Source organism: Thalassophryne amazonica, chromosome 13 (assembly GCF_902500255.1).
Source record: "Thalassophryne amazonica chromosome 13, fThaAma1.1, whole genome shotgun sequence".
Lineage (NCBI taxonomy): Eukaryota > Metazoa > Chordata > Actinopteri > Batrachoidiformes > Batrachoididae > Thalassophryne > Thalassophryne amazonica.
The window spans coordinates 95047460-95075384 of record NC_047115.1 but is presented as its reverse complement, the minus strand read 5'-3'; the positions used below and the strand labels follow the sequence as shown (position 1 = coordinate 95075384).

General features: G+C 41.2%; 1 protein-coding gene across 1 annotated transcript; it reads left to right on the top strand.

The window, feature by feature from the left end:
* Positions 1-806: 806 nt before the first annotated feature.
* LOC117523488 (androgen-dependent TFPI-regulating protein) lies at positions 807-4792 on the top strand. Its single transcript, XM_034185044.1, has 5 exons — positions 807-996; positions 1067-1192; positions 1287-1388; positions 4226-4341; positions 4531-4792. Exons 1-5 carry the CDS (start codon positions 844-846, stop codon positions 4703-4705), a joined length of 672 nt encoding a protein of 223 aa, XP_034040935.1. The 5' UTR covers positions 807-843; the 3' UTR covers positions 4706-4792.
* The last annotated feature ends 23133 nt before the right edge of the window (positions 4793-27925 follow it).

The window sequence follows — 27925 nt, the reverse complement described above, 5'->3', positions numbered from 1 at the left end:
GAAAATTGAATCAGTTCTTGCCTATCAGGATATGAATCCTCAGTAAATATTTCGTAATGATATATGAAAATTTGTTGGCTCTGCCAATGTCAATGGTTGGGGTAAAAAGTGTTTTTTAAATTTTTTGTAATGAACCAAATGACTCTTGGTGGAACCTGTGGATTACATTTTTGTGATATTTAACACAGCGAGCAGATGGTGCATTTTATTCAATAAATTTATCTGAAGGTACTGAACTTTACTGGTGGATGCCTGCTTGAACAAACGCAGTAATTGTTCCGACTTGTGTCATCGCTGTGCACAGGTGAATCACTGCTTCACCTGTGCACGACACAGTTTAACTGCAGACAAGTTCAGATCACAGATATTTAGCTCAAATTACGGGGGTCCATCCCTGCTCAAGGCCCCATTTCACCCCACTAAGGAAAAAAAAAAAAAAACCTCCACAGCTCCAATTATTGACAACAATTAAGTGATAAACATATCACCTTTAAAATTTCACTGAAGTTTGTGAATACGCTCAGTGGGGATGGGGGGGGGCATCAAACCATTAATTTTTATCTAATGAGCCGTGTCTTACAAAACCTTGTGACCTTGTGAAAGAGATTATTCTCACTGTGAGTGAATTTTTGTCTGGAATGTGGTTATGAAACAGGCAGCGTGCCGGCCGCGGGGGAACAGTGGGTCTGTTGTGTGTAAATGTCACCGTGCACGGTTGCACAAACGTGCTTAAACACAGTGACCGTTAAAGAGCTTTTCACTGTTGGACTTCCAACCTGAAGAGGAAACCTGAGGCATCCGCGTCGCACTTTTCATTGATTGTGTTGGTTGACGAACTGCAGAATGGCGTTAACCCTGAGCGGACTCTATCACATGGCAGCGTTCGCCTGGTACGCGTTCGTGGTCACAAGTCTTATGGCCAAACACGGGGAGGACTTGCCCTCTGGAATCTTTGTCTACGGAGGCCCCTGGAAGTACCTGACCTTTCTGAATCTGGTGAGCTGTTTTCACGTCGCCGTTTGTGGGAACATGATGTTAGACAGTAACGCTAACTGTAACATTTCAGTTATTGCAGATGTCTTTCTTTGGAGTGGCTGCAGCAAGCGATCTTCATCCTTTTGTAAAGTCGGAGAGCTTTCTGACCCAATTTAAAGATCTTCTCTTCAGTGTCTTTACCTTCCCTGTGGGCACGGTGAGAATTACTGCACCAGAAAACCCTCCTGGTGTTTTGGATTCTAAACCCTGAGTGGTCCTAAAACAGTAACTCGGTTCTGTTTTTCATGCAGTACGTTGTTCTGTTATTTTGGATCCTCTTTGCATATGACAGGGAGTTAGTCTATCCAGCGACTATCAACGCCTTCTTCCCCGCCTGGATTAACCATGCTATGGTCTGTCCCTTTACATTTTCACATCTTTATGTCAACATTTTAATCCTGATGATTTCTTTAGCAGCTTTTAATTTCCTGTTACATTTTGTTGACTTGTGTAAAAATCTAAACTGAAACTTGCAGGTTGCGTTGTGTTTTGTATAGAATACAAGGTGAAGTCCGGACTGAAAAGGCTTAGTGGGGAATTGGCCTTCGGGTGACCTGGTAGGGCCCAACTGGTCCCAAAGCAGTCTGGTGTTTGAACCCCGCCGTGGCCACAAACATGTGTCATCTGGTCTCACACACATTTTAAAAATGAAAAGAAAATGTGTTTTACAAGAAAAAGGCATAACACGGGTTAAAGTGGCCAATCTGAGCCATGTGCTGACCTAAGAGTCCGAGTTGTACACAGCACTGTCCTGTAGGAGGTGCTAGAGAGTTAACCTTCATGCCAAAACCAAACCCTTTGGTCCTGTTCAGTCAGTAATTTATGTGCACATGCAGTTTGAATCTGATCCTGTGCTGCCTGTTTGAACAGTCCAAAGTTACATGAAGTCTCTTTTTTTTTCCTTTTCAAAATTAATTTCAACCCTCATTCATAGGTAGTTTGAAATGTGATTCTAATCATATTTTTACACGTCACTCTTATTTTATTTTTTGTCTGAACACTCATACTGGACTGTGACTGTTTTTTTTTGTTTGTTTGTTTGTTTTTTCACACATGTACCCCCCAGTGAGCTCTAACACCATGAAGCTCACGGGCTGGAGCCTGTGCCAGCGGTCAGTGGGCGAGAGGCGGGGTTCACCCTGAACAGGCCGCCGGTCTGCCACATACAGACAAACACATTCACACTCTCACTCACACCAAACAGTGCAGGAACCAGTCACCACAGCAGGTGGTTTTACTGAGGAGCTGTTCTGATCATCTGTGACATCACCTGCTGAGGTGATCACTGGCCAGGAAAACCTGCACTGACGTGGCACCGTCATGGCACACCTCTGATGTAGAATCACCAATTCACCCAACCTGTATGTCTTTAGAAGTAGGAGGAAGCTGGCGCCCCCTGGAGGGCAGCTACCCAAACACAAGGAGAACATGCAAATTCCGCAAAGATAGCACCAGGTCGGAAGCAATCCCAGGACCTTCTCGTGTGAGGCAACAGTGCTAACCACTGAACCACCGTGCCGCCCCAACAAAGAAATCAATTTTCAGTAACTGACCTAAAACTGTAAAAATGCTTTGTTTTAGCTGTACCCTTGTGTATGGAAGTGTGACCCCTATTTCTTTGCGGAATGGCTCTACGCCCAACCATTGGTTCAATAAAGTAAATACGCGAGCATATACGCCCAACCACCACCAACCAATGAGCGCGCTTGTAAGTTCACTTCTGGTTTCAGCGTGGGGGAAAAAAGGCGCATATTTTCTTGCAGGTGTCCCGTCGAGATGAGGTGAACGTCGAGATGAGCTGCGTTGCGCTACTGTGCATGTGTGTGCATGCACACATTGCTCTACCCTGGACTTGAAGACGTCACCCGTCGAGATGAGGTGCCTCGTGCAACTGCACATGTGGAGATGATGTAACTCGCTCGACGTGCAACTGCGCATGTGCATTTTGTTTTTTTTTTTTTGCTGTTTTTCCTTCTACCCACCACTGAGAAGAATTCATTGTATTCAGTGTATTTGTAGCCTAGTAAGTAAAACATTTTCTGTATTTTACGTTAGGAGCATAAATGTATGTATATGTACATTTTGCCTGTCGAAATAAGCTAACTCCAGGTTAAAAATACTTATTGTTTTATAGTGAGTAGATTTTATACATTACTACTTTCGGATGAACAATTTATACATTTACTTGCCCATCAAAATAACCGAACTTTGTCAAGTAATTTTTTCAGTGCACACGTGGAGTTACACGAGGAACCTCATCTCGACGACGCAACACATCTTGACAGAACACCTGCTGCGGGAGGGTTCGCAGTCCACAGAGGGGCTGTGATCTAAAGCAGTTGTGTTTGGCTCATCACTCCCAGTGAACTGTGTCAAACTAACATCATCTTACAGGCAACAAGCAACATTTTGTTCATAAAAACTGTTTCGTCATTGTTAACAGGCTTCCGTTCAAAATTCTTATGAAGTTTTGTCTGCTTTCATCCATTGCTGTGTTTTTTTTTTTCGCAGTAATTAAAGACGTCGATGTTAAATGTGTCAAACATACGCCACTTTTAACGCTGCAATAGAGCCTTTAAAAAGTGGTGTAAAAAACGTAGTTTAGATGCACAAAACGTGTCAAATACACGATCACGGTTGGTCGAATAAGGTAAGACATTATATTTATCTGCCCAACGGTTGGGCGAATAGCCTTTGCCATTTTTTTATGTATATACTGAAACGCCTCTAGATGATGTTCAGATTCCACGCTGAGATGAATCAGCGGATCCTTTGAACGATGGCAGCTCTAAAGCATGTCCTGGCAGAAAACGTCCCGTGAATGGGGACAATACCACGGAAACTTCACAATACTGTTTCAGAACATTTTGATGACTTAAGTTCCACTCACAATTCAAAACACTGAACAGTTTGAACATGAAAATGAACACCTCACATGCTGTGCTGCCACCTCCTGGACACTTTAACACATGCACAGACATGTTTTTCAACACATGGTCCTCCTGACCGTGTGTGATCTGAAGGCCTCCTTCTGTTGGTTTGCATTTTCTTTTCAAAATAATCACCTTCATTATCAGTGAATTCTGAAAATAAAATGGCTTAAAGAAACCTGCAGGTTGCTCTTTAGATAAAGTCTGTTTTACTTTGTAAGCCAACTGACGCACTGAACTGTTACTTAACTGTTTGGAAGCACACATTTGTCCTTCCTGTTTTACTGGGAGAAGTTCTGGTGCAGCCTCATTCCTACCCCAAGACTCAACATGCAGTGGCAGCTTTAGGAGCTGTGGGCGTGGCTTACTTATCCTGGTGAATAGTGAACACTCAGTTCACACACTCCAACAACAACCATGTCATAAAGCTCACAGCATTTTAGACATCATGCTCAATTACTTTGTAAATTAAGTTTGTCCAGACTGGTGCAAACTGTGCTGCAGGCAAGACGGGGTAAGATGTTCCGGTATCACGCTGAAGGTGTGTGTTGTGTTTATTCGGCAGGGTCCTGTGGGTGTACCTGTCCGTTGGGATTTGGGTTTATCCCATCCTGGCTCACTTCAGCTCTTCTGGACTTGCAGCCTTCTTCTTCTTCAACATGTTTGTGGTGACATTATTGTACTTGTTAGGAGACAAACTCAACAGGCGTGTGTGGAAACATTTCCAAGTTCACCACTGAAAAATAGTCCACGGGCAGATAGGGCCAAATATATTTGGACACTGACTGGTCTGGTGAGATGGTCTCCACAGGAGATGATGTCGTGGGCCTTCTGCTGCTGCCGATCACAAACCTGGACATGGAAAGTAGAGGAATAAGTCTGAGTAACACTGTAAAAAATGTCCATGAAAATTACAGTGAAAAACTGTGAAATGGCAACAGGAATAAACCGTAAAGCAAGAAGAAGCTTATTGTTGTAGAATAAACATTGAATTACCATAAATTTAAAAACTGTCAAAAATGTTATTTTTAATTGTTTTAACATGTGAAATATATGGTGAAAAGCTGAAATGGTGACAGCATTGGACAGTCATATTAAAAATAGCACATTACTGTATTATTCACGGAATATCACCCAAGTCATCCAGAGGCATACATTTTTAACTTATGGTTCAAATTTTAACCTTCTCATTTTGGACAAGTTATTTAAAATTACTGTCATGTCTGAAGATTTATAAAGTGAAAATATCAGATATATGTTTTCGTTTTAAAGTAATGTGCTAATTTTTAAGAACCAATCAGTGTTTAGCAGAGGCACTTTTACCCAGAATGCTTTGCGGTCTGTGTTTGTTACAAAACCTCAGAATTAGTGCATTATTCAACATTAAAAGATATATGTTATATTTTAACTTTGTACAAATGACAGAATTGACATTAATGGAGTTATTCTATCAGTATTTTCACAAAACCATAAGTTAGTACAGGGGGCTTCCTACAGGGGGCAGTATGGTCAAACATGGAAATACTGGCTCATTCTTTGGGTCTTTTGTCGCTTTTGATGCTTTCAAAAGCGATCATATTAAAAGTCAATTTCAGCTTCTTAGTAACTGCAAATGTACCAGAAAAAACACTGGAATTTTGTTGTGTGTTGGGGGGTGTGGCTGGAGGTTTTGGTGTTTTTTTTCTTTTCTTTGCTCCTCAGGTGGCATGGAAGCTGATTTGTCTGTGGAAAAAAGGTGCTGGCTGAAGAATCCTCACCCTCGTCAATATCATGTGAGGCACCTGGGACTGGTGCTTACGTGCAGCCCTAAAGACTTTCAGCTGTAGCAGATAATTGGATGGCGTTCTGCTTTTAAGGCATGTGTGAATCAAGCAGAACTGCCAGGAACTCGACCTTGTGATGTTTGTGAGACGCTGAGGACCGCACCTGGGTTTGACATATTAAGCCTGTGAAGCAGGGAAGGGTGAGGACACATGCTGTCAGCACACAGTAAAGGTAATTAACTGTTTGACTAATTGTAGATAGTAACTTGATGTTTTGCTACATAGTATACTTGAAATTGTGATGAGAATGGTGTGGCTTGCTTCTCACTGCTGTGGCGTGCAGGATAAGTGATCCTCCACTTATTGTGAGAAGCTGCTCATGTGCATAAAGATAAAAAGTACAGACCTTGATGTGTTGCTGATAGCGTGTGTCTTGTGAAAGAAATTGTTATAACTGCTAACTTACCTCACATCTTCTGTGCTTCACAGAGAGTCAGTTTGTCGTGTCCACCTGGGGGGGTGTTTGTCTGATGGTAGTGAGTCCAGGAGCGCCGGACTTCTCTCCTTATGAACGCTGGAGAGCGTGCCAGCAGTCACTCCTCTTGAAGGACATTGGGTTGGGTTTTTTTTTGTATAATTTATTTAGGCACAGGTGAAAAATAAATTGTTTTTTGTTGATGGAACCGCTTTCTGGTTATTTTTAGTGCTGGGTCCTGTCTGACGCAGGTTCGCTCCTCAATCTGCGTCGACACATAACAGAATTTATCGATTATCTGTAACTTCCGATACATTTTTGTGCTGTTGTTTTTAGCAGGAATAAACCATAAAATAGGGTAATAAATTATGTGGAATGGATAGAAATTCACCTTAAAAGCAAAGGGTTTATACTGTGAATTGAACAGTCATACCGTCAAGGCATAAATAATTGTGCTGTTGTTTTAACAGAAACTGACCATAAAATAGGACAATAAATGCTGTGGAATGGATAGTATTTCACTTACAAAGCAACAGGGTTACATTGTGAATTGTACAGCTATACCATGAGCCTATATACAATTTTAACAGTAACTCATCTTTATTGGAACATTTTCAAACTGTTGTTTTTACAAGTGTTAATATACCTTACCGTGAATCCATATACAATATCACTGTATTTTTTACGGTGAAAAAATGGCAACCAAAGCTGCCAGTTTTTCACCGTAAATTTGACAAGATTTTTTTTACAGTGAAGATTACATGCAAAAAAAAAAAAAAAAAAAAAAAAGAGTCTGGATGCAATCAGAACTTTGACTTGTTACTTTAAGTAGAGAAGCTTGAATTTTCGACTGGACTGGGTTGCTTGACGCGAGGACGTTTCGCTTCAAATCGCAGATGCTTCCTCAGCTAAAATTCTTGCTCTGGTGGTCTGACTTCTGTCTTGACTCTTGTAGAGAAGAATAAAACAGAAGCCACAAAAGCTGGAGTTTTAAACCTAACCAGTCCCCTCCTACAGAGAGGCTGACTGCTATAGGCTGGTGACTAAACAATAGCTCTAATTAGCACCTATTGTGCTCTAGTAAGCACCCTCCTAAAGACAGAGCAGATGTCCCTCCTAATGATGGGACAGACGACTCTCCTGATGGCTCCCTTGACGACTCTCCTGATGACGTGAATGACTCATTACCATGAACAAAAGACTGAAACTGCTTTGACCTGAGTACCCCATTGTAAACAGGGGACAAAGTGTGTCTCAGACCCCCTCCCCGGTTAAGGCTGGGTTTCAACCGTTTCACATAGAATGCCTCTTTGACCCCTCAAACCATTTCTTCTCTCTGGCTAAGATTTTAACTTCCTTGTCCTCAAACGTGTGGTTAGTGTCTTTAAGGTGGAGATGAACTGCAGACTGAGGTCCATTTGCACCCTCTCTGTGGTGCTGGTATAGCCTTTTGTGTAAAGGTTGCTTAGTCTCACCTATGTAGTGTTCATTACAGTTTTCCTGACATCTGATAGAATACACTACATTGCTCTGTTTGTAACTAGGGATCCTGTCCTTAGGGTGAACTAATTTCTGTCTCAAGGTGTTAACCGGTTTAAAGTAAACTGGGATTTTGTGCTGTCTGAAGATCCTCTGTAGTTTTCCCCTACTCCTGCTAAATAAGGGAGAAACACTCCTCTTCTTCTTGTCTCCGTCTCCTGTCTATCTGGTCTCTTTGTTTTGTGGGACTTCTGCATTTTGTCCAGGGACCATCATGGGTACCCACATACTGTGAGGGCTTTCCGTACAAGTTGTTGTTCTTTAGCCCTTCCCTCTGTAGTTGTGGGCACCTGTAGGGCTCTGTGTTGAAGAGTGTTGATCACCCCGAGCTTGTGTTCAAGGGGGTGGTTTGAGCCAAAGAGAAGATATTGGTCAGTGTGAGTGGGTTTTCTGTAAACCCCTGTCTGGAGCTGCCTGTTCTCTCCAATCGTAACATCACAGTCCAAGAAGGCTAAATGGTTGTTTCTGGCATCCTCACGTGTGAACTTGATATTGGCGTCCACCGAGTTGATGTGTTCTGTAAAGTCCTCAACATCCTGTTGCTTGATTTTAACCCATGTGTCATCAACATATCTGAACCAGTGACTGGGAGAAATGCCAGTGAAAGATGTCAAGGCTGTCTTCTCCACTCGCTCCATGTACAGACTGGCCACAATGGGGGATACTGGAGACCCCATCGCACAACCATGGATCTGCCTGTATTAAATCTCCCTAAACAGGAAAAACATGGTGTTAAGACAGATCTCCAAGAGTTGGCAGATGTGATCTGGTGTGAGTTTGGTCCTCTCAAGTAGAGACACATCCTCCAGCAGTCTCTGCCTCACAGCTGAGACGGCCTCAGCGGTGGGGATGCAGGTGAACAACGATGTCACATCAAATGAACACCATAGTTTCATCTGCCTCGAGCTGCAGGTCCTTGATCTTGTTCACAAAATCTTGTGTGTTCTCCACATGGTTGTCTGAGTTACCCACTAGAGGAGCCAAAATCCACTTGAGGTGCTTGGCCAAATTGTATGTGATGGAATCTGTGCTACATATAATAGGTCTGAGTGGCACATCCTGTTTGTGGATTTTGGGCAGTCCATAGATGCATGGACTGGCGTCCCCAGGGTACAGTCTGTAGTATGTCTGTCTGTTGATGAGTCCCTCTTTCTCCAGGTTTTGGAGGTAGCTAATGATTTTCTTCTTATACAGACAGACAGACATACACAGGGGTTTACAGAAAACCCACTCACACTGACCAATATCTGCTCTTTGGCTCAAACCACCCCCTTGAACACATGCTCGGGGTGATCAGGACTCTTCAACACAGAGCCCTACAGGTGCCCACAACTGCAGAGGGAAGGGCTAAAGAACAACAACTTGTACGGAAAGCCCTCACAGTATGTGGGTACCCACGACGGTCCCTGAACAAAGTGCAGAAGTCCCAGAAAACAAAAAGACCAGATAGACAGGAGACGGAGACAAGAAGAAGAGGAGTGTCTCTCCCTTATTTAGCAGGAGTAGGGGAAAAACTACAGAGGATCTTCAGACAGCACAAAATCCCAGTTTACTTTAAACCGGTTAACACCTTGAGACAGAAATTAGTTCACCCTAAGGACAGGATCCCTAGTTACAAACAGAGCAATGTAGTGTATTCTATCAGATGTCAGGAAAACTGTAATGAACACTACATAGGTGAGACTAAGCAACCTCTACACAAAAGGCTATACCAGCACCGCAGAGAGGGCGCAAATGGACCTCAGTCTGCAGTTCATCTCCACCTTAAAGACACTAACCACACGTTTGAGGACAAGGAAGTTAAAATCTTAGCCAGAGAGAAGAAATGGTTTGAGAGAGGGGTCAAAGAGGCATTCTATGTGAAACAGTTGAAACCCAGCCTTAACCGGGGAGGGGGTCTGAGACACGCTTTGCCCCCTGTTTACAATGGGGTACTCAGGTCAAAGCAGTTTCAGTCTTTTGGTCATGGTAATGAGTCATTCACGTCATCAGGAGAGTCGTCAAGGGAGCCATCAGGAGAGGCTTCCATCTCATCATTAGGAGGGACAGCTGCCCTGTCATTAGGAGGGTGCTTACTAATCAAATCAAATCAATTTTATTTATATAACGCCAAATCACAACAAACAGTTGCCCCAAGGCGCTTTATATTGTAAGGCAAAAGCCATACAATAATTATGGAAAAACCCCAACGGTCAAAACGACCCCCTGTGAGCAAGCACTTGGCAACAGTGGGAAGGAAAAACTCCCTTTTAACAGGAAGAAACCTCCAGCAGAACCAGGCTCAGGGAGGGGCAGTCTTCTGCTGTGACTGGTTGGGGCTGAGGGAGAGAACCAGGAAAAAGACATGCTATGGAGGGGAGCAGAGATCGATCACTAATGATTAAATGCAGAGTGGTGCATACAGAGCAAAAAGAGAAAGAAACACTCAGTGCATCATGGGAACCCCCCAGCAGTCTAAGTCTATAGCAGCATAACTAAGGGATGGTTCAGGGTCACCTGATCCAGCCCTAACTATAAGCTTTAGCAAAAAGGAAAGTTTTAAGCCTAATCTTAAAAGTAGAGAGGGTGTCTGTCTCCCTGATCTGAATTGGGAGCTGGTTCCACAGGAGAGGAGCCTGAAAGCTGAAGGCTCTGCCTCCCATTCTACTCTTACAAACCCTAGGAACTACAAGTAAGCCTGCAGTCTGAGAGCAAAGCGCTCTATTGGGGTGATATGGTACTATGAGGTCCCTAAGATAAGATGGGACCTGATTATTCAAAACCTTATAAGTAAGAAGAAGAATTTTAAATTCTATTCTAGAATTAACAGGAAGCCAATGAAGAGAGGCCAATATGGGTGAGATATGCTCTCTCCTTCTAGTCCCCGTCAGTACTCTAGCTGCAGCATTTGAATTAACTGAAGGCTTTTCATGGAACTTTTAGGACAACCTGATAATAATGAATTACAGTAGTCCAGCCTAGAGGAAATAAATGCATGAATTAGTTTTTCAGCATCACTCTGAGACGAGACCTTTCTAATTTTAGAGATATTGCGCAAATGTAAAAAAGCAGTCCTACATATTTGCTTAATATGTGCATTGAAGGACATATCCTGATCAAAAATGACTCCAAGATTTCTCACAGTATTACTGGAGGTCAGGGTAATGCCATCCAGAGTAAGGATCTGGTTAGACACCATGTTTCTAAGATTTGTGGGGCCAAGTACAATAACTTCAGTTTTATCTGAGTTTAAAAGCAGGAAATTAGAGGTCATCCATGTCTTTATGTCTGTAAGACAATCCTGCAGTTTAACTAATTGGTGTGTGTCCACTGGCTTCATGGATAGATAAAGCTGGGTATCATCTGCATAACAATGAAAATTTAAGCAATGCTTTCTAATAATACTGCCTAAGGGAAGCATGTATAAAGTGAATAAAATTGGTCCTAGCACAGAACCTTGTGGAACTCCATAATTAACCTTAGTCTGTGAAGAAGACTCCCCATTTACATGAACAAATTGTAATCTATTAGATAAATATGATTCAAACCACCGCAGCGCAGTGCCTTTAATACCTATGGCATGCTCTAATCTCTGTAATAAAATTGTATGGTCAGCAGTATCAAAAGCAGCACTGAGGTCTAACAGGACAAGCACAGAGATGAGTCCACTGTCTGAGGCCATAAGAAGATCATTTGTAACCTTCACTAATGCTGTTTCTGTACTATGATGAATTCTAAACCCTGACTGAAACTCTTCAAATACACCATTCCTCTGCAGATGATCAGTTAGCTGTTTTACAACTACCCTTTCAAGAATTTTTGAGAGAAAAGGAAGGTTGGAGATGTGGTACATAGCCAACTAATAAAGATAGATTGATCATATTTAAGATCGAAGCATTAATTAATGGTAGGGCTTCCTTGAGCAGCCTGGTAGGAATGGGGTCTAATAGACATGTTGATGGTTTGGAGGAAGTGACTAATGAAAATAACTCAGACAGAACAATCGGAGAGAAAGAGTCTAACCAAATACCAGCATTACTGAAAGCAGCCAAAGATAACGATACGTCTTTGGGATGGTTATGAGTAATTTTTTCTCTAATAGTTAAAATTTTATTAGCAAAGAAAGTCATGAAGTCATTACTAGTTAAAGTTAAAGGAATACTCGGCTCAATAGAGCTCTGACTCTTTGTCAGCCTGGCTACCGTGCTGAAAAGAAACCTGGGGTTGTTCTTATTTTCTTCAATTAGTGATGAGTAGTAAGATGTCCTAGCTTTATGGAGGGGCTTTTATATAGAGCAACAGACTCTTTTTCCAGGCGAAGTGAAGATCTTCTAAATTAGTGAGACGCCATTTCCTCTCCAACTTACGGGTTATCTGCTTTAAGCTGCGAGTTTGTGAGTTATACCACAGAGTCAGGCACTTCTGATTTAAGGCTCTCTTTTTCAGAGGAGCTACAGCATCCAAAGTTGTGCTCAATGAGGATGTAAAACTATTGACGAGATAATCTATCTCACTCACAGAGTTTAGGTAGCTACTCTGCACTGTGTTGGTATATGGCATTGGAGAACATAACAAAGAAGGAATCATATCCTTAAACCTAATTGTCTGGGTTTTGATCAATAAAGTGTGTTAAACTAACATGGGCACATAGACACCACTGTTTCGGCGGCTTTGGTATTTGTTGAATTTATGTCATGTATTAGAGATTGTGTTTTCTTTTTTAATTTGATAATGAAAAGTAAAATGTAGAAAAGTTCAAGGGGCATAATCTTTGTCACAGCACTGATAAGATGTGTGCAGCTGAAGAAAACTGAGTATCAGTCTGAATTTTTATACAATATATTTATATGTTGTGGATGAAAAAAGGACCAACAATATCCCATTTTGACAACGTAATGGCGTGTCACTTTATTTCTCCTTTTTCACACGATTCACAGACGTTTATAACAGCTCGGTCACGCCCATTAACCTCACAGCAGTCCTGACAGGAAAAGGGACCGAGAAAGCTTATCACATGCATAGCAGGAATAAATGTTGCCCATTACGCATGCAGGGGCGGAGACAGGAAACATCAATGTGCAGACCTCGGTATATATATATATATATATATATATATATATATATATATATATATATGAATAACAATTTAAGATTTTACTGTGTGGGGCCTTTAAATGTTGAACAACTGATTTGAGGACCAACAGTTTCAACGTCTTGAACATTCTATCTGAAGTGTTTACTTTGTATTTTGCTTAGTGCCATTAAAAATAAACATCCGAATGTGGAATTCACAGTTAATGTTGTAGACCTCAGGTGTTTATTATTATTATTTAAGCAGTACACCGTACAAAATGCAGCCAACCTGCTCCGTGTCTGTTTGAGACTGTCTGCTCTCAGAAGCTAAGCAGTGTGGAGCCTGGTTAGTACTTGGATGGGAGACCTGTTTGGGGCATCAGGGGCAGTGTGTGTTTCTCCAACTTCAGGCAAAACCTGAGTGGCATCAGGAAGGGCATCCGGTGTAAAATGTCTGCCAAACTGTAATGTGTATCGGCTGTGGCGACCCTGCACAGATGGGAGCAGCAGAAAGAACAACACTGTACAAAATATTTTGTTTTTTCTGTTTCATATTTTTTTGTTACACCCCTAATATATTCCATGATCCATTCCGGACGTATGTTCAGGTTTGTGATAATTATCTAAAAGCTAACCATATATATTTTTTATTTCAATCACAAGCCTCACCCTGACACCTTTATGGAACTTTTGAAGTTTTCATGTTCACAAAAAATTAAGAAGAAAACAAATTAAGTTCCAGTTCCAGACTAAGTATGAAAAGGACCATCCAGATGTTCCCACCAACACATCCAAAGGCCAGCGTCTGTCATGATTTGGGGGTTGTGTCTGTACTCCTGGCAAAGATAATTTTCACATTTGTGCTGGCAACATGAATGCAGAAACGTATAGTGAGATTTTACAGCACGATATACTCTGACTTCTTTTCCATGGATGTCCATGCATTTTTCAACAAGACAACGCAAACCTGCATTCCGCACATGTTACAAAGGCTGCAGACAAAGACGGCGTACGTTAACAGATGCAATGAAGATGACCACACAATAAATGAAAATATCTTGGTTCCCTTCAGAAATGAAACAGATATCATTATTTATTAATTCATTTATTTCTGTACGTCCCAACTTTCTCTGATTTGGGTTTGTATCAACACTTTCCTTATAATTGAGCAGATAACATCAATTTTGCACCAAAATGGTACAAATTCTGGAACAAGCACCAAATCTGGCCGATTGGCCACGTGAACCAGCCAAGATATCGGCCATTTTCCAAGATGGCGGCCACACAGTAAATTTTGCTGAGTAAAATTTACTCTGCTGGGATAACATTTGGTCCCAGTCCAAATAGAGATAAATATATTCTATCACAGTGCTAAATCAACTCTTATTGGAGTAGAAACACTTGATTTGACAAGACAGTAGAGCTGATTTCACTCTATAATAGAGTGTATTTAACTCTGTTTACACTGGAACCAAATGTTATCCTGGCAGAGTAAATTTTACTCATCAAAATTTACTCTGCACCAAAATGATGTATTGAAACTCAGTTTGGCCAATCAGCCAGATATGATGAATAATATCATGAGAATCATCATGCCAAATTTGGTACCACAAAATACACAATTTCCCCATCATCTGACAGGTGTTGTTTAACTCATTCTTTGAGTTCACACGCGTTTTGTAATGGATTATCTCACATTAACATCAGGCACCACAAATCTCCTGTGTCCACAGATGAGGTTGATCCTAATTCATCAAGAACTGTTCCATCACTTGTGAGAGTAACTGGTGGTCATCCAGTGGAAGATTCAATGCAGACAGTGCTTTGTGACATCACAAAGCGTTTACAAGTGGCCATGTTGGGTGCAGATCAAGAGCCTCTTAAATCCCTGTAACCTTTGAGATGGTGAAGGTAGTCTGGATCTGCGTCCACTAATCCAACCGAGAGGATTCTGGTCAATAAATGGACGTCTTCCGCATTCAGATCTTTCTGTTAAGGAGATAAATGCCAAATATTTCATGAGATTTTTAATCAATAATTACTGAACAGAATTTTTTTTTTAAATGTATATAATCACTCACCAGTTTGTTGATGACCGAGGATTCTGGGAGCTGAAATCTTCTTGGTTTGCTCCACTGAGAAAGACAATCATCAGTTCAGAAAATGTTTCATGCATCATCACTTTGCTGGCTTTTTAAAAGTTTCCTTTGTTAGTTGATTGTATGTTTGCTGTTTCCACATACAGTCACATCCACAAGTATTTGGACAGTAACACATTCTTTGCAGTTTTACCCTCCCTGTACACCCCCACAGTGGAATAGAAATGAAACATTCAAGATGTGCACAGAACCACCTTGGGTCCTGGATGGCAACCACTCAGGCACGCAACTAGTCAAAAGTAACCATCAAGGTGTGGGCGTCCCCTTGACCCTATCCAGTCTCTTAACACAGAGGCACCAGTGTGCTGAATCATGCACAGAGAAACCCACCACATGGCCCAAATGTTCCATTTGAAGTCCCCTCACAATGTAAGTGATCATCCTCATCTTTGTCATGATTTTTGGCTGGCGCTGGGCGTGGATTCAGTTTTTTCCTCTTTCTTTTTGCCTTCATGCGCCCCAGCTTTGATTTATTAGTTATTTATTTTTCTTCGCGGTTTATTCTCTTATGTTTTACGTTGTCACTTTTCTTTGTTTCTTTTTATATGTTAGCCATTGTCCAGTTCCGTTCTAGTTCTGTTCAGCCGGTTTGTGTTTTCATTATCATTTAGCTTTTATCTGTTTATTTTGGCTGTTCTCATTTCTGTTGTACTTTTATATCGGGTTTTGCTTTCTGTTTATTACTTAGTTTCTGTTTAGTTTTGCTTTAGTATTGATTTCCTATTGTCTGGTCAGTTCTCATGTTGTTTCTTTTTGTTCTCATGCTCATGTCTGATTTTAGTAGTATTATATTCTGTGTTAGCTCTGTTCATTGTTCCCTGTTATTCCTCACACCCAGTTTATGATGTTCACTCCAGGCCCTGCACCTGCCATTATGTCTGTGTGCTTCACTTTGATTCAGTCTGTTTAGTTTTTCCATTCACTCACACTCTTGGCACCTGTTCACGTATCTTTGTGTTTTACCTCACTCCACCTTGTGCTGTCCCTCCTCACCTTCTTGCACCATGCATTATCTTTGTTCACTAGCCACGCCCCCTTTCTAGATTGTTCCTCACATGCACCTTGTTAACTCCTGTCCTATTTAACCATCTGCCTGCCACCACTTCTCTGCTGGTTTGTTGTCGTTTGTACACATCCTAGCTCTTGTTTTCAGTCCTGTTTTGCCTTGCCGTGTTTTTTTTAAATCTGCTCTGTTTTTGACTATGCCTTCTGCCTCATCCCTGAATACTGTGTTTGCTCGTGCCACGAACCACTGCTTGATTATGACTGCGTATTTGCCTAGCCCTGTTTGTACCTTTGCTCCGCTGACTGCCAACCTGTGTACCAAACTTGAGCCTGAATTAAAGATGACAACTTCTTTTACACTTACGCCGGGTCTGGGAGTCTGCATAGAGGGTCCACCCTCTTTGGATACCTGGCACCCGCCCGGCTTGTCAATCTTAGTCTCCTAAAATAACTGCTCGTTTGACACAAAGCTGCTAATGTTAAGAACAGAGCCACAGATTAATTGAAAAGTTTACACAAGTGTGATGTTGTGTTATGATGACTTGTTTTTAAGTGATAACTGTGCATTTTGATGCAGTCTTAGACTTAGTCCGCGTACACGTTCATCATGAACGCAGCCTGTTAAAAACAGTCTCTGCTAGAGGCTCAGCTTTGTACACATTTGTAAATGTTGGCATCGATATAACTGTGAAAAATAATCTAAATAATAGATCTGTGTGATCAGACAGCCTGAAAAGACAGCTGACAGTTCTGCGTGCACGTTCACAGTGGGAGTGAAACAGGGTTAAAACACATACAGTAGTGTTCAGAATAATAGTAGTGCTATGTGACTAAAAAGATTAATCCAGGTTTTGAGTATATTTATTATTGTTACATGGAAAACAAGGTACCAGTAGATTCAGTAGATTCTCACAAATCCAACATGACCAAGCATTCATGATATGCACACTCTTAAGGCGATGAAATTGGGCTATTAGTAAAAAAAAAGTAGAAAAGGGGGTATTCACAATAATAGTAGCATCTGCTGTTGACGCTACAAACTCAAAACTATTATGTTCAAACTGCTTTTTTAGCAATCCTGTGAATCACTAAACTAGTATTTAGTTGTATAACCACAGTTTTTCATGATTTCTTCACATCTGCAAGGCATTAATTTTGTTGGTTTCGAACCAAGATTTTGCTGATTTACTAGTGTGCTTGGGGTCATTTTCTTGTTGAAACACCCATTTCAAGAGCATGTCCTCTTCAACATAAGGCAACATGACCTCAAGTATTTTGACATATCCAAACTGATCCATGATACCTGGTATGCGATATATAGGCCCAACACCATAGTAGGAGAAACATGCCCATATCATGATGCTTGCACCACCATGCTTCACTGTCTTCACTGTGAACTGTGGCTTGAATTCAGAGTTTGGGGGTCGTCTCACAAACTGTCTGCGGCCCTTGGACCCCAAAAAAAAAAAACAATTTTACTCTCATCAGTCCACAAAATATTCCTCCATTTCTCTTTAGGCCAGTTGATGTCTTCTTTGGCAAATTGTAACCTCTTCTGCACGTCTTTTATTTAACAGAGGGACTTTGCGGGGGATTCTTGCAAATAAATTAGCTTCACACAGGCGTCTTCTAACTGTCACAGCACTTACAGGTAACTCCAGACTGTCTTTGATCATCCTGGAGCTGATCAATGGGTGAGCCTTTGCCATTCTGGTTATTCTTCTATCCATTTTGATGGTTGTTTTCTGTTTTCTTCCACACGTCTCTGTTTTTTTTTTTTTTTTGTCCATTTTAAAGCATTGGAGATCATTGTAGATGAACAGCCTATAATTTTTTGCACCTGCCTATGTTTTCCCCTCTCCAATCAACTTTTTAATCAAACTACGCTGTTCTTCTGAACAATGTCTTGAACGCCCCATTTTCCTCAGGGTTTCAAAGAGAAAAGCATGTTCAACAGGTGCTGGCTTCATCCTTAAATAGGGGACACCTGATTCACACCTGTTTGTTCCACAAAATTGACGAACTCACTGACTGAATGCCACACTACTATTATTGTGAACACCCCCTTTTCTACTTTTTTTTTTTACTAATAGCCCAATTTCATAGCCTTAAGAGTGTGCATATCATGAATGCTTGATCTTGTTGGATTTGTGAGAATCTACTGAATCTACTGGTACCTTGTTTCCCATGTAACAATAAGAAATATACTCAAAACCTGGATTAATCTTTTTAGTCACATAGCACTACTATTATTCTGAACACTACTGTACTTGGAGTGCAATACTTGGTTCAGTGGGCTCACAGGTGGGAAGACTTTTTTCTTCTTTTTATTAACACAGGCCTGGATCCAGACTGGTTGGGACCGATGCAGTTGCATCGGTCAGATTTTTTTTACGCATCGTTCGTCGTTCGGGAAAAAAAAAAAAATCTTGAATAATCCTGAATAGTGCCAAACGTGTCCCCGCAGTGAACACAGCTATGGATTTGATCCCACAATGCACCACGCAGGTGTACACAGGAAAATTCAAACCGGATTAAACAAACATAGCGTCAGTCCAGTCAAGTCAATGATCATGGCATCCAGGAAAAAAGTTGTGCAAGGAAAATTGGGCGCTTATTTCAGCAATAAACGGTGAGTGGTTTATAGTTTCAGGCAATAGTGTGTTTGAAAGGCACTCTATGACTGAGAATTACATTTTCTGTGGTTTTCCGACCATACATGTCAACCTATACGGATTGTCTGTAAATTATACGGATTTTTCCGAGTTTCAGAGTCATACGGACATACAAATAAAGTTGGATATTCAGGGTTTGGTCTGCAGCGGCTCTGTAATCAACTGTTTCTGCAGCGCGACTCCACTTTGAAGCGTGAACCATTGAAGCAATGCTTCGATCCACTAGCTCGTTGGTTCTTTGATTCGCTCCTCTTCAAAAACGACAAGTCCGCTTCTTAACCCCTCTCAAAGCCATTAAAATACCGTGAGTCACTTTTGTGTGGATTAAAGTCACTAACTGGGACTCTTGTCTTGTTGTAGTCAAGAAACAAGAATAGTCCTCCGTTCCGTTGGCACAGCTCCAAACGCTGCACAGCTCTCTGCTGAGACAGAGTCCGGTCGGAATTAATAACTTCAAAACGAATTGCCGCTTTAAATAAAATTACACCTCTTACAAATGATGTAATACAGACAAGAAACTACAATAGACTAAAATGTTTTTATACCCAAAATAAGACGTGCTGTGTTCTTTATAAATTACTGACTTGCAGCACAGCAGCTGTACGGTAAGAGCTCAGCTCAGATATATGGAAAGACATTCATGCCAATAATGTCTGAAAGGAAAAGCTTTAGACAAAAACTACAGATTTTGTTTATTCCTATTTATGTCCAGAGATGAAGGATCCACCATGTAGAGTTTATTATGTCCAAAGTTTAAGGATCCAGTGACCAATTTTATATTTATTTACTTTAAGACTCAATAAAATGTTGTTCAGTTTCAATATAGTTTAAATTTAATTGGCTTATAAAGCGCCAAATCACAACAAAATCCGTCTCAACGTGCCTCACATACAACAGTTCAACATAAAAAAATTAAAATAAATAAAAATTTAAAATTCAAATACATAATTAAAACAGAAGTAAAAGAATAAAACAGATAAAAAAAAAAACTATTCATAAGAAAGAGAATAAAAATAGGCTTTAAGTCTTGACTTAAAAATGTCCATGGACTCCGACTGCCTCACGGTCGCAGGAAGACCGTTCCACAGAGCAGGTACACAATAAGAAAAAGCCGAATAAAAGAATGAAGATTATTGAATAACAAGATGTGTACGATTTTTATTTTATCATTGGGCAAAAATGCATCTGTCAGATTTTCACTCTGGACCCAGCCCTGTAACAGGCTGACTGACCAGGGGCAGCTGTTTTTTTCCACCCAAACTGTGCACCCACTGGTCAAGTATCTTTAACAGACAGTGTACAGGGGCCCAGATCTCAGGTTCTCCCCAAATCCGAGTTCACAGAGAGCCAACTTCTCTTGTGTCCTTGTTAAAAATGAGCTAGTTGGACCTTTTCAGGTTGAAGAATAACTTAAAAATCAACTCCTAAACCTGCTGCCAGTTTTTAGAGGATACTTTATTCAAGTAGCGGTTCAGGAAAAAAAAATCTGCATCATTCAAGAAGACTACGATTTTATGCAGGACAATCAATGCGTCATCACATACATCCAAGTATTCCACTGCTTGGCTAACCAGCAAAGGCCTCAGAGATGGCAGAATCATGGCATGGCCCCTTTCCTCACTTGTGGGCCCTTCTTAGACATGAATTTTACAGTGAGGGAAACAGTTCACCCCTCAGAAGACTGTCTGGGAGGCTGCCACACCAAAACTTTATCATCAAACTGATCAAGAAACTGACAGACTCTGTGGATGGAAGGTTCATGGCAGTTATTGAAAAGAAGGGTGGTCACGCTGGTCCAAAAGTGTTAATTTTGAGTTATTTCTTTCAGTGCGGACAGTCAAACAGCTCCCATAGGATTTTTGCACTAAAATGTTTTTGTTGTTGTTGTTTTGGCTTCAATAGGGTCCAGACTGTCCCAAAATAATGGGGTTCAAATTTTCTGACCCCTCCTTCTCTTTCTGGGGGGTCAGATCACTAACATTTTGACCCCCTCAGAACTATAAATGCACCTTTTGTCCCCCATTATATAATGATTTTTTTTTAAAAGAGTTGTTTTTTAAGTTTTTATGTACACTGACTTGAATGATTGCACTTTCAGAGCAAATTTTGAGACCCCCAGCTCTGGGGGGGTCACAACTGTTTTAACCTCCTCAGAAGTAAAAATACACCTATTTACAATATATTGATTAATTTTCATCAAATTTGAGTTGCCTTTAGGTTTTTATGTGCATTGAGTTGAACTATTGTACTTTCCGAGCAAATTTTGGACCCCCCCTGACCTTCTTCAGTGGGTGGGGTGGAGGAGGGACACATCACTCCAATAACCCCCCAGGATGAGAAGGAGGGGTCAGAAAATTTGAACCCCATCATGTCCAGATGGGGCTAAAATGTCAAAATAAATAAATAAATTACAGCACTAGATACATACCGTAGCCACTATTTGTTATATTCACTCTAATAAATGAAAATAAACAAGTGAGTTGGGAAAATTTAACCTTTTCACTTTGTTGCCTAATAATTCTGCACCAGTCTAAAGTCTGGACACACTTTTCACTTGAACAGGAAAAGTGTGTTAAAGATTCAGTGAAGTCTGTCAACATGAGCTCGTACCTCAACACCATGGAACTGGGACCTGGACGGCAACCACCCAGGCAGACGACTTTTTAAAAACATTCTGGTTTGAAGTTGATGAACATTTTGGACGGACTGAGAGCTCTGGGTTTGTTCACCAATACAAAGAATCCTCATGAACACGACATCCATTAATAACTGTAGGAACAGAGGACTGAACGGCCGAGGTCGACTCACCTCCTGCAGGCCTTTGGAAAACAACATGATAACGACGAGCAGACCGGTGATGATCTGTGGAAAAAAAGACCAGCAGTGATCACAGCTCTCCTCAGAAATCAAACCAATAAATCACAAATCATTCAGCAGAGACGATCTGACTTACTCCCATCATGTAAAACATGTGTGTTTCTTTTAGTTTGCATGCGGCGAGTTTGTCACTTACGACTCTTCTGCTCTCAGACAAACCAGCAGGACGGGAAGCACTGCATTCTGGAGGAGGAGGAAGACAAGAGACGTCACGACACAACAAAGGACTTCTCAGGCTTTTAAAAATAGCAACAAAAGACAACAATTAAATCTGGTTTAAAGAGCCAGACCCTATTTATTTATCATTGACCTCACAGCAGCTGGACCTAAAGTCTCAAAATAACTGGCAACATTTTACAGTCTTTGACATTCATGAACCCAGTAATAAGCATGAAGTGAGATTTAATTAAGCCATAACACCGCTTAGTAATCATTTATTAATGCTGTTCAATTATTAAATAATGTACAAATGAATAAATGATTAGAAACACACACAGGGGATTTAAAAAAAAGGTCTGTTGGATTTATGTAATTTTTATGTTTCTAATTGAAATACATAAGAAAATTATGTTTAAACATATTCTGAACTCGTGCCACCAGTCTATGCATTTAAGTCATGTTCCCCCCTTTTCAGTGAAGTTAAGATGTAATTCAGTATTAGTTATTGTTTATTAATTAAATCGGACTACAATATGTAAGTTAAAAGGCCAGACTTTATTTATTTGTCTTTTTAGCCACCACAGTTGGACGTAATATCACAAAAATAACTGGTCACACTTTACGTTCATTGACATTAGTTAATGTAGTAATAAGCATGAACTAACAATTAAAGCTCTGCGGCCTTTCAAATTTTTAAGATTTAAGTCAGAAAAAGAATTTTCTTTGACACCGCTGTAATTTTATTTATTCGTCTTTAAATATGGTATTCACAATATGGCACAGACAACATGATCAAACTTCACACTGTCTAGAAAAAATAATAAATAGTTCCCCTGAAGGGGAAAAATTAAAAGAACAGGCAGTGACCCATACAGTATGTGATAGCGACATCATAGATCACATGGGGTCTTCCACAGGAAACACATGGCAAGAGCCAATCAGAGTAGAGAGGCATGATGACATCAGCCAGCCGCTTGCTTTAAGAAAATAATCCAAGATGGCAGAAAACACTCCTAAACATCTTATTTCTGGATAAATCGAATACTTTTCTCATATAGTTTGTAAAGGTTAGTGAGAAATGAACACATCTAAATTGAAAAACTTTGATTTTGAAACCAGATAACAGCCTTGAAGTGATTCATAAGACATCTTACAGATGTTAGCGTGCACATTCCGTGTACATGCATCACACACATCAAAGGTAATTAACTGTAATTTCTAAACCTCATGCATGCACACGTGCACTTCCTCATGCAGATGGCCTTAAAAGGAAAAAATATTCATTATGGGATATCCCCCCAAATAAATATGTTCTCTTCATTAAAATGAGCTGTCATTTTGAACCATGTTTCAAAAATAAACTGACATTATGATGCTTAGATTTCAGAAGAAACTAAACTTTGTCCGTTTGTGAAATTTGAAGGCCGTACAGCTTTATTTGAGAGGTAACTCTGCTTAGTGATCATTAATGTGTTCAGTACCTTTACAAACTGTTAAATAATGTGTAAATTGATGCCTTAGTTAACATGAACACTCTAAAACACAGTTAACTGTGAGATTATCTTTATTACTGCATTAATTAATGCACCCTTATCGTAAAGTCTTACTAAATCATTTAAAGGTTTGTATTTTGGTCACCATTGTTGTATGGCTGGGGGGCCTGGCTGCCTTTTTGTTTCTGTCTTTTGTTTTTCCTTCCAGGTGGCTTGCATTTGGGACTGAGTGGCTGTGTTGCTGAGGTTATCAGGACCTCACCCTGATCACCTGCGGCTCGTCAGGACTCACAGCTGAGGTGCATCTATATGGATTGGAACATGGTGGCATTTAAGACTGGAGTATACAGTGTGTATTTGCCAGAGACTCGACCTTGTGACCAGACGGGTGAGATCGTCGTCTCGGGAGCCATCTCATCATCAGTGGATGCAGAGAACGTCCAGGGTTGATGCACGGTCTGTGAAAGAGGAGGGGGTGAGGTCTCAACGCTCGTCAGCACACTTCCTGAGGTACGTTAGATTTTGTGACTAACATTTATACAGTCAGTAAATGTGGTGTCCCTCACACCTTATTATATTGAGCTGTATGTAGTCGTTTAATCAGCTTCCACTGCAGTGGAGTTTTGTGAACTGGATGTTCCATGCCTGCAGGGTGGGAAGCTGATTAGTAATTAAGCCAGGAAGTGTTTGCTGTTTGTACACCTTTGAGCGGTCCCTCTGTGTGTAGAGTGTGGACTCACATAATGATTTCTTCTTTCACAGACTCGGTTTGTCGTGGCCACCTGGGGGGTGTCGGCGGGGTCCTTGGGTCCGAACTGGTTCTGGCTCCGGACCGTTTTGTGCTGCTGGGAGCACACCGCAAATCCACCACGCCAGACTGCGCACTTATTTGTTTGTATTTTTTCACATCACTGTTATGTTCATTAAACTCTGTTATCCTTTGTACCGTGCTCTGCTTATTTTATACTGGGTCCTTCAAACGCTGGTCGGTTCTCCGGGCTGCGTCCGTCACATAACAACCATGATCTTAAGAAAACAATGTCAAATATAAAATGACAGGTTCCACTTAAAATTAGAAATGGGTCCCGTTAAATTTACTATTTTATCACATACATTAATTAAAAATGTGCTATCATTAAATTGGATTTCTTGAAATAGATTTTAAAACAAGTCGATATGTTTGGGAAGAAAAAAAAAAGATAAATCAACCCTGAAGGATTTGTAGTGACTTCAGTCTGAGGTGTTACTGCGGCTGATGTCACAGGGACCCACAGGCGCCACCATCGCAGTGTTCAGCCTCCTTTGGAGTTTAATTTGATCTGAATAAAGCTACAGTCATCAGGTCTGGTCTGGGACCAGGTGCTGGTACCACACATGGCTCCATCCACCACACTACAGAATCATTTTGTTTCCTGGGTGGCAACCGTCCATGAAGACAGCTAGTCCACCCCACCTCTCAACAATAACCATCAGTCTGAAGGCAGCCAGGTAGAATGTGCCGTCCCCTCGGCCTGCAGCGGCTCCGGTGGACAGAGAAACTCACCACATGGACACAATGCTGCAGCTGATGTTCTCTCAACAAGACCAAATAAGCTAAAAGCCTCTGTTTAAAGGTTGGCAAGTGAAGTTGTGATGTCACAGTCTGCACATGTCATTAAACTACACCTGGGACTGCAGGTCGTCGCCCAGCCTGGAGTCTGATGATTGGCAGCAGGATGATTTGTGTCCATGTGCTCTGTGAGAATAACTCTGCAGCTGCCATCACTCAATAAAATAAACAAATGAATACATAAAATTAGCCTACATTTAACATTCAAATATTTTAATTACATAGAGAATTTCCGTCCATTTGGATGAGACAAGCTTAAAGCTGCAGTGTGGCAGATTTAGTGTCATCTCCTGGTGAGCTTGCAGATTGCATAAAGCTGTCCCTGGTCGCAATTTTGCTTCCCTTTACGTTTTCACTTTTTTGGTGATGGGAATCTACAATCCTTGTCCTGCTCTTGTGAGAAGCAACTCAGTCCACCTGGAAAGTATTCACAGCGCTTCACTGTTTCCACATTTTGTTATATTACAGTCTTATTCTAAAATTGAGTAAATTCATTTTTTTCCCTCAAAAGTCTACACACAACACTCCATAATGACAACATGAAAAATGTGTTTCTTTTTTGGGGGAAATTTTTACAAATTTATTAAAAATAAAAAACTAAGAAATCACACGTACGTATGTATTCACACCCTTTGCTCAATACTTTGTTGATGCACCTTTGGGAGCAATCACAACCTCAAGTTACCAACCCCCAGAGGAAGCACACAGGTGACAGTGGTAAGGAAAAACTCCCTCTGATGATATTGAGGAAGAAATCTCAAGCAGACCAGACTCAAAGGACTGCATAGGCAGTGGGTCACAGTTACAAGGTTTTTACAAAGTTTTAAAAAGTTTGGAAAAAACAAAACATCTGCTGCAACAACTTCAGGCATGGGATCCCGCCATCAGTCCAGCATCCCGCTGTCTACAGACGCCACTCCTGTGTATTTCCCTCCGTACCTCGGACAGAGAGAGAGAGAGCAGAATCATACAGCCAGAAAAAACCACACCTAAGGTATAATTCATCAAAATTAAATCAACAGGAAAGCAGAGAAAATATTAACGTGGTCGCCGGCCGTGAGCCCTAAGCTTCACTAACAGACCAGAATTTAGATGAAGTTGAGGCCAAGACCTGTTCCATTACTAATAAAATTAAAGGGACAGGAAGCATAGTTTCATACTATACCAGTATGCTAGCCACACAAGAGGGAGAATAGATGCATCTTAAGTCTGGTCTTGAAAGTCTCTACAGAATCAGACTGTTTTACTGAAGCAGGGACATCATTCCACAGAACAGGGGCACGATAAGAGAAAACTCTGTGACCCGCAGATTAATTTGTCTTGTTGAAGGACACAGAGAGGTAGCAGGATTCAAACCAAGGTCTACATATTGGCATACCAGGTCCTTATCCACTGAGCAACCTGCTCCACTATAAATAACTTTCCATTCTGTCCACAAGAACAACACCAGTGGTGAGTGATGACAATATTCAGTGTAGAACATCTGAGTCACTCCTGGAAATCTTTAACAAGTAGATCCAGAAAACAAGTATGTAGCACATTTAACAGATTCTACTGGAAAACAATGTCAAAATGATGTAGACGCCGTGTACACTACAAACTGATATCAGCCCTACCTGTGCTGACCTTCCACGGGGTACCCACAGTCCAGTTAGGTGTCTGTTTGTTTGTTTTACTATATGTGACTTCATCATGACATCACTTCTATCAGTTGATGACATATGTTATATGACTTGATGTTATAAGAGGTCTTTTTGTACGGTGGCGGAGAGAGGCCAAACACACTACAATGGCCAAATGCACTGCAAGAAAACAAACAAACAAACACATTTGTCCCCTCTGCTATAGGACTTTATAACAGCTTGGTCTGAACATTTGCATTTTATTTGTTAGTGATTTTTAAGTTAACTATGTATGGTTTTTTTTTTTATGTGTTTTTATGTGTTTTTCTATCTATCTACACTCAACAAAAATATAAACACAACACTTTTCACAACCATTTCCCTCAAATATTGTTCACAAACCAGTCTAAATCTGTGATAGTGAGCACTTCTCCTTTGCTGAGATAATCCATCCCACCTCACAGGTGTGCCATATCAAGATGCTGATTAGACACCATGATTAGTGCACAGGTGTGCCTTAGACTGCCCACAATAAAAGGCCACTCTGAAAGGTGCAGTTTTGTTTTATTGGGGGGGGGATACCAGTCAGTATCTGGTGTGACCACCATTTGCCTCATGCAGTGCAACACATCTCCTTCACATAGAGTTGATCAGGTTGTCAATTGTGGCCTGTGGAATGTTGGTCCACTCCTCTTCAATGGCTGTGTGAAGTTGCTGGATATTGGCAGGAACTGGTACATGCTGTTGTATACGCCGGTCCAGAGCATCCCAAACATGCTCAATGGGTGACATGTCCGGTGAGTATGCCGACATTTTCAGTTTCCAAGAATTGTGTACAGATCTTTGCAACATGGGGCCGTGCATTATCCTGCTGCAACATGAGGTGATGTTCTTGGATGTATGGCACAACAGTGGGCCTCAGGATCTCGTCACGGTATCTCTGTGCATTCAAAATGCCATCAATAAAATGCACCTGTGTTCTTCGTCCATAACAGACACCTGCCCATACCATAACCCCACCGCCAACATGGGCCACTCGATCCACAACATGGACATCAGAAAACTGCTCACCCACACGATGCCACACACGCTGTCTGCCATCTGCCCTGAACAGTGTGAACCGGGATTCATCCGTGAAGAGAACACCTCTCCAACGTGCCAAACGCCAGCGAATGTGAGCATTTGCCCACTCAAGTCGGTTAAGACGACGAACTGGAGTCAGGTCGAGACCCTGATGAGGACGACGAGCATGCAGATGAGCTTCCCTGAGACGGTTTCTGACAGTTTGTGCAGAAATTCTTTGGTTATGCAAACCGATTGTTTCAGCAGCTGTCTGAGTGGCTGGTCTCAGACGATCTTGGAGGTGAACATGCTGGATGTGGAGGTCCTGGGCTGGTGTGGTTACACGTGGTCTGCGGTTGTGAGGCTGGTTGGATGTACTGCCAAATTCTCTGAAACGCCTTTGGAGACGGCTTATGGTAGAGAAATGAACATTCAATACACGAGCAACAGCTCTGGTTGACATTCCTGCT

Coding starts and splice junctions, on each gene's coding strand:
- LOC117523488 (XM_034185044.1), top strand. CDS start 844: ATGGCGTTAACCCTGAGCGGACTCTATCACATGGCAGCGTTCGCCTGG. Junction 1,389..4,225: donor CCTGGATTAACCATGCTATG/GTCTGTCCCTTT, acceptor ACTGTTTGGAAG/CACACATTTGTCCTTCCTGT. Junction 4,342..4,530: donor GGCGTGGCTTACTTATCCTG/GTGAATAGTGAA, acceptor TTTATTCGGCAG/GGTCCTGTGGGTGTACCTGT.